The following is a 16,327-nucleotide window of genomic DNA, read 5'->3' on the forward strand; positions in this document are numbered from 1 at the left end:
CTGTGGTAGAACAATACAGAGTCACAATCATTCTGTAAGCATGCCTACAGCCAAGACAAAACACCATAAATACACCCGCATGTGTGTGCACACACCACTAAAATCCTCTTCCTACATGAATGATTACTACTGCTTTACCAGTGGCAACTCTTCTTCCATCTCCTAGATGAAAAGTAGCGAGATAAACATCACTGAATGGTCCCCACTTCTTGACACCACTTCTTCCAGAACTGGTTTCACATCAGCCCTCCTTAGCACGACGCCGGCACTCTCGGGCTAGTGGGCTTTGACAGGTTACTGTCTCCATTTCGTCCTGCCTCCTTCCACCCTCTTTCTATGCTCTCTTCCTCCTCCCATCCCCTCCCTTGTTCTTCTCCGTTAGGTCCTGACATGAGGCACCTTGCTTGTCAGGCCTCATATTGCTATGATTTTTGAGTTTTTTCTCTTTACTGTTTCCTGTTTTTTTTAAGTTACTTATATGGATTTGCTCATCTATTTGCTTTCCCTAATATGCTTAAGGAAGGGGGGAAAAGTGCTTCCTACATGCAACTAACTGCTCAAATTAGAACACAACACCCCTGAAGAATACCTTAGGGAAGAAATACATATGCAGGCTCATAAAATTTTTTTTCTTTAAAATAAGCTTACTTGTCATATACTGGCTACACTGACTCACTGTTTAAATTGATCCTGACTCCTGAAGTTTAGCAAAAGATCGTACTTTTCTCTAAAACTTTTACCTCATCGATAAAAGCCATAATTAAGTGACATTTAAGACCTGCTGCAAACTGTTTCTGAATCTGCTCATGAGATAAACTTATCAGTTGGATTTCATTGGCTTTCTAATCTATGCACTTAGTGATTTCTAATGCTTTTGATCATCCTTTTAGGGTATGATGTAGATTTAAAGGCTTAAGTTTAAGAATCCAGAAGCAAAAATTTCGAAAAGGACTTCCTTATAAAATTGACAGGAAAAATCATTAAAGAATAGTCTTCTTTTTTTGCTATCATTCCTGTACAGCCTAAATCGGAAATATTAATAATTACTGAAATATTTGAATGTGATTTTGATAATGTGATAAAGTCACTATTTGTTGTCTGATGTTTCTTTGTTTTATGACATTCTAGGAAGCAACAGTATTCCCACTCACTTATTTTTTTATTTCTAGTGAAAACTCAGATGCAGCAAGGATTAATTTCAATAGCTGCCCGCACTGTTATCACTCATCTGGTAAATCACTTGGGCCATTACCCAATGAGTGGTGGTCCTGCTATGCTAACAAGTCAGGTGTGTGAGAGTCACGACAACCATTACAGTGAGAGTGCAGAGCTGTCTCCCGAGCTCTTCGAGAGTCCGAATATCCAGTTCTTTGTGCTGAACAACACGACCTTAGTGTCCTGTATCCAGATCAGAGCAGAGGAGAGTATCCCTGGAGGGGGTTTATCCGCTGGTCTTGCATCAGCCAATTCAAATGTCAGAATCATAGTACGTGATCTCTCTGGAAAGTACTCATGGGACTCTGCCATCCTGTACGGACCACCTCCTGTGAGTGGCTTGTCAGAACCTACTTCTCTCATTCTTTCGTTGTCTCACCAAGAAAAGCCGGAAGAGCCTCCTTCATCTAACGAATGCTTAGAAGATATAATAGTAAAAGATGGGATTTCCTGCCAGTTTAAGAGAAGATTTAGAGAAACTGTACCAACTTGGGATACAATCAGAGATGAAGAAGATGTTCTTGATGAGCTTTTGCAGTATTTAGGTGTAACAAGTCCTGAATGCTTACAGAGAACTGGAATCTCACTTAATATTCCTGCTCCACAACCTGTGTGCATTTCTGAAAAGCAGGAAAATGATGTCATCAATGCTATCCTTAAGCAACATACAGAGGAGAAAGAATTTGTTGAGAAACACTTTAATGACTTAAACATGAAAGCTATGGAGCAAGATGAACCAGCACCTCAAAAGCCTCAGTCAGCATTTTATTATTGCAGATTGCTTCTTAGTATATTAGGAATGAATTCCTGGGACAAAAGGTAAGAACAAAGTAGAAATGGGGTCTTTTTTCCCATTAGTCTTATTTACCTTTCCATCAAGCATTTGTCTCTGTTCTTTTCCTCACTAAATTTTGTCTACCAATTGGTTCTTTGACCAGTGGGCACATTGTTTTTTGAGACCACCACATTATATCAGGATTCGAGGAATAAGAAGATAATCTAAACTCAATAAATTAAACATTAACATTTTCATAAGACTAGTAAAACTCTCTGAATGAGAAAATATAGCTCATATAATTGAAAAAATTTTATTTTTCCAAACTTCACATAAGCTAATAGGAGGGATTTTATCTTACTCACAACACTTCCGGCACCACATGTGTGGGGTTTTCCCGCCAGGCAGTTCCAGCGCTACCTGGAGTTTGCAGCACGGATAGGTCAGCGCTCAGACCTGCGGGGCTGCTCCTCACTCTGGGCCACCCATACTTCCGACTAACCAGCTATAAGTCAGGGGTTCCCACCACCCCCTCCTTGGGTTTAATAATTCACTCTATTGGCTCATAGAACATTTACTTATATTTACCTGTTTATTATAAAGGACAGTTAAAGGATACGGATAAACAGCCAGATGAAGGGTATATAGGGTGAGGTCTGGAAGGGTCTTGAGTGTAGGAGCTTCTGTCCCTGTGGAGTTGGAGTGTGCTATACTTACACTGAATGTGTTCACTTACCCAGAAGCTCTCCGAATGTCATAGTTTCAGATTTTTATGGAGGTCGCATTCATACAGGCATAATTGATAGTAACTCAACCTCCAGCCCTTCCCCCTTGCCCAGAGGTAGAGCTGAAAGTTTCACCCTTCTAATTAATCATGGTTGCTCTTTGTGGTGGCAAAGCCTCATCCTCAAGTTATTCAGGAGCCCACCATGAGTCACCTCACTGGAACAAAAGATGCCCCAAGTACTCAGGAAATCCTAAAGGACCTAGGAACTGTGAAGATGTTCCTATCACCTCCATCACTTAGGAATTGACCAGAGTTTTAGGAGCTCTGTGTCAGGGACTACAGGTAGAGCCCAAATATATTTCTTACTATGTCACATAAGCATCACAGTTTTTTAAGACAAATATCAATATGATCAGAGGAATTAACTCAAGATTTAGCATGAAATCCAGAAAAGAATCTGGATATCATTTTTAAAAAATGTTTTCTTCATATGCATGTTGGAAAACCTCATTAAAAACTTGGAATGAACACACCAAGTCTTCAAGTAAGTTAGGTAGGAGTTAAATGAAAAGGCATTATACTTAAATTGGAGGACCCAGGTTAGAGTCATTTAACCTTCGAGGAAATAACTTTGACCTCACATAATAGTGAAGATTAAATTAGGTAATGTACATAAATAACTAAAATTGTACACTAGCATAAAGCATTATTAACATACATTTATTTTTAAAATTTCTGTAAAACAAAGCTGTAGGGAAATAGAAAAGCATTGTTTAATGTATTGTTTCTATTCAATTTTTGGTAGGAGGGAAGCTCAGATATCACTTCAGGGGTGTCAAACTCATTTTCACCAGCGGCTACATCAGCCTCACAGTTGCCAAATGTAATTTTCAAAGGGCCGAATGTAATTTTAGGACTGTATAAATGTAACTACTCCTTAACAGTTAAGCGAGAGCTTGGCACCACCCAGGTAGAAACAAGGTGGAGGGCGAGATTCGGCCCATGGGCCTTGTGTTTGCCACCTGTGCACTGGACGTATAAATCTTAAAGTAATTCAAATGCATATAAAGCACTGAAATGGAATTCTACTTGCTTGCTTCGTGTTTTACTTGATTTAAACTCTTCCATTTATTAGAAGGGAATAGCCTCTGCCTTAGGAGAAAGCCACATTATATTAGGAACACCATTTGCCTAATGGTATATCCAAATACAGGTCATTGCCACTCCTATAAATGCATTTTCTCTTTTGCTGTATATTGTCTAGAGAAAAAAGTGAGAGGCTGTATTGTCAGTAAGCATCGGTTCATGATTACAATTTGCATATACAAACCCCCAGTGGATGCCTGAAACAGGATAGTACTACATCTATTTGGAATATTTTTTCATATACATACATACCTCTGATGAAGTTTAATTTATAAATTAAGTATAATAATAACTAATAGTAAAGTAGTAAAATTGTAACAATATGCTGTAAACAAAGTTATATCAGTGTGTTTTCTCTCTGTTAAAGGAGATGGCTACTAAGTGACCGCGGGTGGGTAGCGTAGACAGTATGGATATGCCGGACAGGGTGATGATTCATGTCCCAGGCAGGGTGGAGCAGCAGAGTGAGATTTTCTCATGCTGCTCAAAACCATGCACAAAATTTCTGAATTGTTTATTTCTAGAATTTTCCATTTAATGTTTTTGGAACTCAGTTGACCATGGGTAACTGAAACCATGGGTAAGGGGGGGAACTACTGTATTTTTGTACCTATAGAACATAGTTGGTAAATGTATATATACAGGGCTTCATAGTGTAGAAAATACAGTATAAAACAAGGAAGAAAGCAGACTCCATCCAGATTATACATGCTTACTTGGTAATGATTTAGATGTTGAGAATATTTTATTTCTCATGAGGAAAAACTTTCTCACTTTATAAAACTATTGAGAAGGAATCTATAAGTATTTTTATTCATTTTTTCTGGAAATGAGTTTGGGAGGCTCGCAGCATCTGCAAAGAAAAATGAAATGGTCAATAGATAATGATCCACTGGCAGAAATGCTTGAGGGTCTGGAAAGAAATAATGACATATATTGTTTACATTGTTTAAGGTCTGTTCTCCTTTGTGTGAGAAGTGTAAGGCAAGAAAAGTGTTAAGAGTTGCCTGAGTATAGTGGAAAGTATTTCTGGGACTGTCATTCACTGCCAAAGTGATAAAAATATTTATAAATTTTTCTGTTTAGGAGGAGCTTTCATCTCCTGAAGAAAAATGAAAAACTACTTAGAGAACTTAGGAACTTGGATTCAAGACAGTGGTAAGTTGTTGGAAAACCTCAAATTTTTAACTAGCAACTGTCAGCTATTTCTCCATTTATGTGTGAATAATACTATATTGTTGAGTTACAACTTACTGAACAGAACCTGTATTTTATTTATTTATACCTTAAAAATAATAAACTTTTAAAGAAAAATATAGGGCTACATTAAAATGCTTGGTATCTTTGAATTGGTTATACCTTTTTTATGCATTTTAGAATCATTTTTTGAATTGCAGAAATCAGACTGCAATCTTTTTTGGTGTTTGTTTTGTTTTGTTTTGTTTTTTGGGGGGTTCCCACACTTAGAAATTCCAAATATACTTTTTGTGATTAGTCTAAGAGGCCTCAAGTGAAATGATTGGTGAATACAAGCTAGTACCTATAAAATAAGGTAGATATAGTTTTTGTATTGCTATAAATCTGATTTCTCTTTAAGCCCTTGAATTATGTATCCATTTAAATGTGGATTTTGATGTGTAAAACCCTATTATATCATTATTTTAATGATCTCTAGTTTTTTGATATGCCTGGATGAGATTTCCTGGGAAACCAGTACTAGAAACTACAGAATATTACTTAACTTAAATTCCCATAAGGCTAATTTTTATATTGGTTACTTTTGTATATGCCTACTTTCCTTTCCGGTCTCAAAAAATGGAATTTTTGGATAGGTGCTTTTTGGCAACACTTTGGATGTCATTATTATTAAGAATGTGTTTATTTCTGAGATCTGAAATTTACAACCTCCTTAACATCCACATTTATCACTGTCTTATGTCTTAACTCAACTGGTGTTTTATACTTTCATATCTCCAGTTTTTTACTCTTCCCATTCCCACAGTAAATCTGCCCACCTACCTCTGATTTCACCTGCCTTCCTATCCAGGAAACTCACACGTTGTCAACTATTGTAAAAATGCCATATCGAGCACCCTAAAAACTATTCTACATTTAAGTTTACATGCACATACACGGCAGTAATCAATTCTCTAATCAGAATCATTTTGTAAGGATTTATTTATGTATGTATGTATGGCTGTATGTATGTATGTATAGACGGAAGGGAGGGAGAGAAACATAGATGTGAAAGAAAAACATCAATTGGTTGCCTCTCACATGCATCCCAACCGAGGACAAACCCACAGCCCAGGCATGTGCCTGACCAGGAATCTAACCGTGGACCTTTTGCTTTGCAGGAGAATCCCAGCTAATCTAGGCCACACAGGTCAGGGCTCTAATCAGAATCATTTTTAACATCTACTTCTCTACTCCTAGGCAGCAGTACCTTATAGATAAAATTATCAGCCCGCTGTGATATAAAGTACTACTGTATATTCATGCTCCTTTACTTCACCAGTCTTCTCAACTGTTTGGCAGATTTCTTACCCATGTTTACTTCTTACTTAGTTTCTGACAGTAATTGTTATACACCACTTCTTCGTTCCGAAACCCTTCATTATAGTCAAAAGGTCGTCTGTATTCTGACCTCACTAAGAACTCAATTGAAATGTTTGATCTCCTGTATGAAAGACAATCTGCTAGAACAGTAGTTCTTAACCTATGTTCTTCCTCCACACATTCACATTTTAACACACATTAGTCTAATTAATTAAATCCAGTGATTTCTGACAATTGGGAAGCTCACTTGATCTAAGCCACCCACCATGCCATCACTATTTTACAGGAGTGCAAAGTGAATGTGATTACTCAGGCCTTTCACACAATAACTCTGCCTTTTAACATCTATGTCTCTCAAAATTTCTATGGTGAGCCATCTTCTCTTGCTTACCCTCACTCTCAGAAAAGCCATTTTTCCTCTCTAAACTTCTGCATCCCACCTTCTTTGCCTGCTGTAGGATCTTCAAAAAGTTATCCTTTTTAATCTTGAATTTCTACTCACTCCTCTTGTATGCATGTTTGTAGTCTGCCTTTAAACTAAACAAAACATTCCTCAGACTATGCTTTCAACTATAGTTTATCCCTTCCGTGCCTTTTACCACCATTTATGGAATAATATAATCTTGACTCATTTCTGGTAATTCCTAACTGGTTGTTTTTATTTTAACTTTCCTCAGAATGATCTTGTTAAAATAATGTTTAATTTGTTTGGCTATGTAATAGAAAATATAAAACAAAAATAAACCACATATTTATAAAACTATTGTTAATAATTTTTATGTATCTTCAGTATTTCTTTTTTGATAGACATGTTTATGATTTTACAAAACTGGAGTCATAATAATATATAGTTATCCTTTTAAAAATTTATGTTATATTGTGAACATTTCCGCAGTCACTTTTGATATTCTTCAAAAATATTCATTTATGATGCCACTTAAATTTTTTTAAATTCCATGACCTAGGATGGATTTCTAGAACTAGAACTCCTAGACCAAAGCATAAGAACTTATTTCAGGCCATATATGTTGCAAAATTGTTTTCTATTAAATACTAATATCTAATGTTACCAACATTGTGTAAGAATACCTGTATAACTTCAACCTGGCCATATATGTAAAATTGCATAGTATTTGTCTTGCCTGACTTATTTCACTTAGCATAGTACTCTCGAGGTCCATCTATGCTATTGCAAATGTTAAGGGTTTTTTATGGCCAAGCAATATCTCACTGAGTATAGGTACCACATCTTCTTTATCCAGTGGTCTGTTGATGGGCACTTGGGTTGCATTTATATCTTGGCTATTACAAGTCTTGCCGCAATGAACACTGGGTTGCATATGTTCCTTTGAATCAGTGTTTTGGGTTTCTTCAGACGTATACCCAAAAGTGGAATCACTGGGTTTAAGTTCCATTTTGTATTCTTCAAGGAACCTCCATACTGATTTCCATAGTGGCTACACCAGTGTGCAGCCCCGTCCACAGCACATGAGAGTTCCCTTTTCTTCACATCCTCTCCAACATGTGGTGTTTGTTGATTTACTGACGATTGTGTATATTATGCCAACCTTGCATCCAAGGAGTAAACTCCATTTGATCTTTTTAATGTAGTTTTGAACTCAGTTTGCTAATATTTTTGAGGATTTTTTGGATATATGTTTATCAGGAATAATAACCTATAATTTCCTTTCTTTATAGTTCTTGTATCTGGTTTTGGAGTCAGGATAATGCTGGCCTCATAAAATGAGCTTGGGAGTCTTCCCTCCTCTTGACCTTTTTGGAATAGTTTGAGAAGTGTTAGTTCTTCCTTGAATGTTTAGTAAAATTCTCTTGTGGAGCCATCTGGTCCAGGAATTTTGTTTGTTGGAAGTTATTTAATCACTGCTTCGATTACTCAGATTTTCTACTTCCTCTAATGCATCTCCCAGACTTATGCTATATATTTAGGTCAGAGCTCAACCCAGGAAAGATAGCATCTGCGGACAGTGTGGGAGAAGGACTCAGCACGGGAATATTGGTGGTCGTGCCTCAGGCCCTCTCCCCAAAGACACACAACCAGATCTTTCCTTGTTGCCATCCCTGCACCAGAGGCCAGGGCGCAGTGTCTTGGATCAAGATTGTGTATCCTCGCTCTTCAAGAAGGTGCCTGGGTTTCTAGCTTTGTCTTGTATCACCTTGGTGGACGGATTCACTGCTGATATTCACAGCCACAGGTTATGTGGGCTTCTCTTCTTGGCTCTGGATCCTTGGGCTGGGGAGCTTAGCATGGGATTGATTCCCCTTGCACCTTAATGGGGAACTTTTAGCTGAGATCTCTCTCCAGATTCTGAACTGCCACAAGTAGGTGCAGGGCCAGCCCTTTTTGCATCTACACCCTTCTACAAGTCTTGATAGGCTGCTTCTGTATATCCTTAGTTTTAAGACTTCTGTTCACATAGTCTTTAGTTGGTTATTCAGTTTGATTGTTGTATAATTTAATTGTATTTTGATTTTCTTCTGGGAGGGGGTGATTGTAGCTTCTATCCTCTGCTCTCTTGGATCCCTCTTAGGGTTTGTTTGGGTGTGCATGTTATTACTTTCTGCAGATAATCTCCTTTCTAAAAATTATGCATATTTTTGCCTCTATCCTTTAATTGCAGTGGCCAGAAATTACACTACAGTGTTACATAGTTATAGTAAGAGTGGATATCTTTGGTTGCTGGTTTGGAATAGGGACTTTTTATCATGCTAAGGAAATAGCCTGTTTTCTAGAAGTTTTAATGAAAGGTTATTAAATGTTATTAGAAGCTTTTTTAGCATCAGTTGAGATTTTTATATAATTTTGATTTCTTAAGTAATTGACATGTATACTTTGTGTTTCAGTATCACTAGGTTACTAATATTAAATAATTCTTATATTCTTGGGATAAACTCTACTAGGTCTTTTGACTTCCTGTTGTGTTAAACTCTATAATTTCATTTTGAAATAGGATCTATCTGTTAGCATATTCTATAGTTAATTTTTGTCTATTATTACATTCTTAGAATTAAGTGATAGCCCATTTTATAGAGTAAATGTTTCTGTTCTTAGAAAATTTGGAAAAATAAGTAAAATTTCCAATTTCTTCAATTTGTTTCATTATTATTAGTCTTTTCAGATTTTATTTTAGGTCTCATGTTAATTTCAGTTTTTGTTTTTTTACAGAATTCCATTTCATTGAGACTTTCAAAATAAATAGTAAAGATTCATACATTCATAATTTTTGTTACATTTCTTTTCTTATTTTAGGTTTTAGGGGGTCTAAATTTTTTCTGAGTATAGTTCCTGTCCATCCTTTTAGTCTCAGCTTAGACATCATTTTTTTATGAAAATCCTTTTCGTAAAGTGCTCCTACGTTTTTATCTCCTTCCGCAGGCTGTGCTTGGCTCTCCATGTGCTCTCACAAACCCTTGTCATGCCATAGCATTTATCTTATTATTATTACTACTGCTGCCGCCGCCGCTGCTGCTGCTGCTTCTTACATATTCCTATTGCTTCTTTCCAAAACAGTTGTAATAATTCTCTAAGCAGTCTGTGCGTTGTTATACCCAAACTCTCCCCAATAATAATTTATTACTAGTACTACGTAGTCAAGTCCTTAAGACCAGGAATCATACCTGTTTTGCTGTCTTGCTCACCATGTGTTCTCAGACCTCTACCTCTCTATTGTAAATATCCTTCTGAAGTTAGTGTCCCTACAATCAACTCTAAAGTATTCCCAGTCTACATCAGCCTCTTTGATTTATCTAATTAATTTAATTAACTTAATAGGCATTTTTTAATCACAGCAGTTTTAGGTTTACAAAATAATTGATTGCAAAGTACAGAGAGTTCCAGCATACCCTTTCCCCCTACATATAGTTACTCTTTAATTCATGTCTTGTGTCAAGTGTGGTACATTTGCTACAGTTGATGAGCCATTATTAACATACTGTTACTAACTGAAGTTCATAGTTTCCAGTTCACTCTTTGTCTTACATATTGTATGAGTTTTGACAAATGTATAATGACATGTATTCACCATCGTACTATAATATGGAATAGTTTCACTGCCCTAAAGAAACCCTGAGTATTATAATCCCTTAAAAATTTAATAGTTGTCTACTCTTTTTAAAAAATGTTCTTCTTCCTGGCTTCTGGGACACTGAAAGTATCTGGTTCAACTCCTCATTCTGTAAGTATTTCCTGTTCGTCTTCACTGGCTCCTCTTCGGCCTCCTACCCCAGAACATAGTCATCCTTCTCATCGTGATGTCTCTCCTGTCTTCTCACCCCCATTCCTTTCTGTCCATGTATTCCTCTCTCTCAATTCTCAGTCATGATTTCGTAGCTACTACTATAAATTTTTACCTACCTGCTTGCTACATTTCCGGGTCACTGTTTCTTTGTCAAATCAGATCCTTCTGCTTTTTTTCCCAGTTGTGTTCAGAGGTGCCATTTCAGTCTCCCAGACTTCACCATTTTCTTTCCCTTAGCCTTGGATTTTCATAATCATTCTATCAGTTCTTTCTTATTATCTCCCACCTCTCTCTATTACTGACCCTTTGTTCACGTCTTACTACTTCTTTATACAAGTTATGACAACTCTCTACGCAGTCTGTAGGCTCTCATCTCCAGGCTTTTCCCCATCTAGACGGTCCTCAGCACCAGAATAATTTTTGTGAAGTAAAATTTTGATTTTATTCCTTAGTGACATCCCAGTACCTGACCAGACTCTTTAGTCTAGAACAGCAATTTTCAACCTTTTTCATCTCATGGTGCACATAAACTAATTACTAAAATGCTGCACACATCAAAAAATGTATTTTTTGCCAGTCTGACAAAAAAATAGATATAAATAATTTTGATTCATTCACACCAGACATCTGTGTTGTGTTGGCTGTTGTCATTTTTTAATTGACTGTCTCAGGGAAAAGAGGTCTGTGCCCCTCATTAAGTAGTCAGATATTGCATGTTTTGAAAATTGTTACACCGCACCATGTGAAAATTGCTGATCTAGAACTCAGGCCATATCCACCAGCCTCGCCTATTCATGGTTCCTTTACATTATCTTCTAAGTTTCTACTTCGGCGCTTCTGCTAAACTGCTGTCATTCTCATGTATACCTTGAATATATGGAGGACTTCTTCCTTGAGATAGCATAAATTTTTGATACTCTGTCTCAAACGAACCCATGAAATTTTTTGTTTGCTTTTTTTTTTAAAGAAAATAACAGTTCTCATTCTTTCCCCAATACAATGGGTTCAAATAAAAATCCATTCTAATCATGTAATATTAAGGCAACTTTTGAGCTAAGCCAAGAAACCTGGAAATAAATCTGCTTGTCTGGAGGACTAGCAAGGATATAAATGAAAAGTTACTTTGTTTATACTCTTATCTACCTAGATCATTTGTGGATCCTTTATTTTCTTTGACCAAATGAACTGATTCCCGTTCCTCACAATTGAACCACTATTTTTACATTTCAAATCTCAAAATGATTTGTATTAGTATTTCTATAGCAGCATACATAATATACAGGGATTCAGAAGTGCTTATAACTTAGCAGATTTCACTTCGAATTTTTCCATAGTGTGCTCATAACATTTTGCCAGTACTGCGCATGTTTTTATAGAATATTTGTGGTTGTAAATTTACTAATTTTATTTTTTTCTAGTAACTATTTCTCATTCACTTTGGTGGTGCATATTAATCTAATGATAATACACCAAACATTTTAGCAGTAGTAGTTAGTAGAAATATAAGAAGGAATGGTGAAAGATTAAGATTTGACATAAAAGGCAGCTGAATTGTAAGAAGGACACATAATATGAAGGTAATTTCTCTTTTGCTTCTGCATTTTAAAGATTTATGTTCTATATTTTTTTCCCATTATGGCACATAAATTTCTCTCAGCTTTTGGATTTTTATAGGATTAGGTGAACGTTTCTATCCAGCTCTTCACAGTTTCATAAATTATGATTTATGAGTTCTTACTGACAACCCTTTACGTAAGAAATTGAGAACACTGAGAAGTTGTCTTTCTGCCAGGATCAGACTTTACACATAGATCATGCATCCAAGTTAAACTCTTACCTGCCTTATTGAAATGTAACTCACATACCATACAATTTCCTCATTATAGTGTATGTGTTTTTAGTATGTTCACAGGGTTCTCTATATAACACGACAGGCTAGTTAGACAACAGTCTAACTTCACAATATTTTAGTCCCTTCAGAAAGAAGCCGCATACCCATTATGAGCAATCCCCATTATACCAAACATCACCTCCAACCCCCCAGCTCTGGACAACACTGACCTACCTTCTGTATCTATATATTTTCTGTTCTGCGTATGTTATATAAAAGAGTATGTGGTCCTTTCTACAGGTTTAGCACAGTGTTCTCAAAGTTCACCCATATTGCATTATGTCTCTGTTTCACTTTTTGTTGCTGAATAATTGTATAACCATACTGCATATTGATTCATCAGTTGGTAGACATTTGGATTGGTTTTACTGTTTGGCTGTTATGAATAATGTTGCTACGAGTATTCATGTGCAGTTGTCATAATTTTATAGTTTTAAAAACTTGTTTTAGACCCAGTATTTAGAACTATGATTCATTTTGATTTAATTTTTGTATATGGTGTGAGGAAAGAATCCAACCTATGGCTCCATCTTGACCAAAAGTCCAGAAGTTCATTTTCTTGAAATAATTGAAGTGGTCCCCTACTTGAAGTATATTTAGGCTGGCTTTCCAGTCTTTTGCTCTTACAGTCAAGGCTACAGTGAGTAACACTGGACACATGTCATGTTGTACTTGTGAAAGCTGATCTGCAGGATCAGTGCTCCCAAGTGGAACTGTCAGTCAGAGGGCATGTGCACTTTCAGTTTTGAAACCTGCTGCCCAAACTGCTCTTCACACGTGGCACCACTAGTGTATGAGATACCTGTTTCCCTCACACCCTCTCAAATACACTCTCAAACTGTGTCATCTTTGCTAACCTGATAGGTGAAAACAGTATCTTAGTGTAGCTGTTTGGTTCTGTTTTGTTTGAGTGACAAAGTGATCTTATAGTCACATATCTGATTAAGTAAAAGAGGAGTCTCAGTTTAATGTCCCTTTGATGGCACACACCTCTGTAACACTTGCTGATCTGTTTTTTTAAATAAACTTTATCTGGAGAGAGTGGAAAATTCACCTGAAGTTTTAGGAAATAATAAAAAGAGATCCCATGTGCCCCTGTCCCCGATTCCCGCTGTGAAAAGCTGCATCACAAGCAGGATGCTGACACTGATCAGGTTAATAGAGGGAAAATCTTCATCACCGCAAGGATCCCTCCTGCCGCCCTGTTACATGAGCCACGCCCAGTTCTCTCCTACTGCCCCTCCTCCTTCAGCCCTGGCAGTCCCTAATCTGTTCTTTACCACCAGAACTGTCATTTCAAGAATGCTATAAAATGAAATTATATAGTATGTAACCCTTCCAAGAATTTGGAGTTTATCCTGTTAATGATTTCAAGTTTGATCCCACTATAGTTGAAAAACACACTATATGATTTCAGTGCTTTCAAATTTGATGTTTGTTTGATGGCCCAATATATGGTCTATCTTGGGTACTTGAATATGTGCTCTGATGTCAGGCAGAGTGCTGTATAAATGTCAATTAAATTTTCTTGGTGATGGCGTTGAGTTCTTCTATATACTTGCTGATTTCTGTCTATTTCTCTCAGCTGTTTAAAGAGGGGTGAAGTCTCCACCTATAATTGTGGATTTGTTTGTTTCTCCCCTCACTTTCCCTCAGCTTTGCTTCACATACTTTGCAGTTCTGCCATTTGCTGCGCACTTAGGATTGTTATGTCTTCTTGGTGGAGTGACCCTTTTTTGCTGCATAATGTCCTGCCTGTCTCTGGTTTCTTTGCTCTGAAATCTACCTTATCTAATATTCATGTAGCCACTCTGGCTCTCCTTTGATTAATGTTCACATGATATAACTTTTTCCACAGCGAGCCATGTTTACCTACAGCATCATGTTGACCCGATGTCCTGGGAACAGTCTTAATGTTCATCAGGAGAGTGATATGGTAGATGTCCATGTAGTAGAATACTGGGGTTGACAATCTAGCCACCTGTTTGCAGAGATGGGCAGCAAAGATAAAGGGGTTCTGTAACATGTAGTACAGTGCTCTGCTGCTTCAGAGGGCAGAATTGGGGCCACATGGGAGCCACAAGGATCAGATAGTAGTTCACCTTTATTGGACAAACCAAAGCCACTCACCCTCAGTTTGCCTCATCACCGTGGAGCGTTGGCAGGGGATGAGGGGGAGGCTCCACGCTCTCTTCTCAGACAGGAATACTGAGGCCCAGAATCAGGTGTGGACCAAGGAGAAAAAAAAATCCAAATAACCTTCCAAGAGGATGCCCGAAGTCACGCACAATCCTTCAAGGGTCTCACAGCCTGCCCCATTTCTGCATCAACCATCCGCAACCAGCTGCCTTTGCTCTTTTCTACTTTTATTTCTAAAACACAATTCCTTTAACTCTGGAATTCAGCCACATTCTGTAGCAGGCAACTCCAGATTCTTCGTGCACTCAAACCTATGTGTCTTTCCTGATATACTTCCTCTTCTTCACTTTTTAGCTCTTACTTACCTTCACCCAACTCAATAATTACCTTCTCCTTTAAGTTTTTCTGTTTTTCCAGTCAGAAGTAATTGTGCCTTTCTCCTGTTACAGTGGTATTTTTGGACTTTTATACTTTTACTTATAATTACTTTTATAAGATTTAAATTATTTTTAACTTTTTATTGCCATATACTTTGTACATAGAACATAAGTATTAGATGAATGAATGGATAAGGTAATGATTAAATGAATGGTATAATCTTTCGTTTTACAGCCGAGAGACACACAAGATCGCAGTATTTTATGTTGCTGAAGGACAAGAAGATAAACATTCCATTCTCACCAATACAGGAGGAAGTCAAGCATATGAAGATTTTGTAGCTGGTCTTGGTTGGGAGGTACTGTTGTTAAATTACACCAAATATCATTTTATTTCTATTTGGAAGCATTGGTATTCCTTTTTTCTTTCTAACTCATTTTAGGAGCATTATATTAAGAGACTCAACAACTGTACAATGGGTTTGTTAGTGTTTCTGCCTTCTATCTCATCTGCACAGACAGCAGCAGTTGGCATTTGAATGGGAAGTTGTTGGCTATTTTATAATACAGTGTGTTGTCAGAGAGTGTGAAATGCATAGGTTTAGCGATCTGGATTTTCTTCACGTTGTGACCACTGCACTGGTAGTCTTCAAGCTAAGATGTGAGTGTTCTTCGGCCTATTCCAAGGCTCTTTAGGGGGCATGTCAGCATGCTTAGTTGAGATTAGTTTCCAGATAGATTCTCAACTTTACTAAAATTAGTGCCTCAGAACCCTTTTGCAGTCTCTTTCCTCTTTTTTTCTATACTTTATTTTTATAAAAGAAAGGCTTGCCACTCACTCACCCGTTTTGCATTACCCCAGAAGGTTTGGCACCAAAAACAAGATAGTTCACTCAAGAGGGCATGTTCCCGAGTGATTGTGTCTCTGAAAGCAGAGGAATAAATATGGAAAGATACTGCACTTTAGGCCTTCCCGGCCTAAACCTTGGCAGGAACCTTGACATAAGTTGACATAAGCCAACTTATGTCAAGGTTCCTGTATCAAATCTCTCTTAGAACTATAACTCAGAAGTGAAGTGTTTATCGCAGAGATTTGTATTAATATGTGTATTGTAATTGAAAGATGAAGTGTCAGACATGTTCTAACAGAAAGTGAGTGTGACGGGGCTGATTGATACGTCATAAATAGCAGGCATTTTATACATATTGTATCAGCAAAATTTATAGCTCTGAGATTTTGGT

General features: G+C 37.2%; 1 protein-coding gene across 7 annotated transcripts in view; it reads left to right on the top strand.

The window, feature by feature from the left end:
* The window catches only part of RALGAPA1 (Ral GTPase activating protein catalytic subunit alpha 1), a 256,935-nt gene that overhangs the window by 158,060 nt on the left and 82,548 nt on the right, over positions 1-16,327 (top strand). For all 7 annotated transcript variants that reach the window (XM_024551309.4, XM_071221931.1, XM_024551306.2 and 4 more), the window contains 3 exons: positions 1,170-2,034; positions 4,950-5,021; positions 15,321-15,444. In XM_024551309.4, coding sequence (XP_024407077.2) covers positions 1,170-2,034; positions 4,950-5,021; positions 15,321-15,444 — 1,061 coding nt within the window. The remainder of the gene's footprint in view (positions 1-1,169; positions 2,035-4,949; positions 5,022-15,320; positions 15,445-16,327) is intronic.

This window comes from Desmodus rotundus, chromosome 7, assembly GCF_022682495.2.
Source record: "Desmodus rotundus isolate HL8 chromosome 7, HLdesRot8A.1, whole genome shotgun sequence".
Lineage (NCBI taxonomy): Eukaryota > Metazoa > Chordata > Mammalia > Chiroptera > Phyllostomidae > Desmodus > Desmodus rotundus.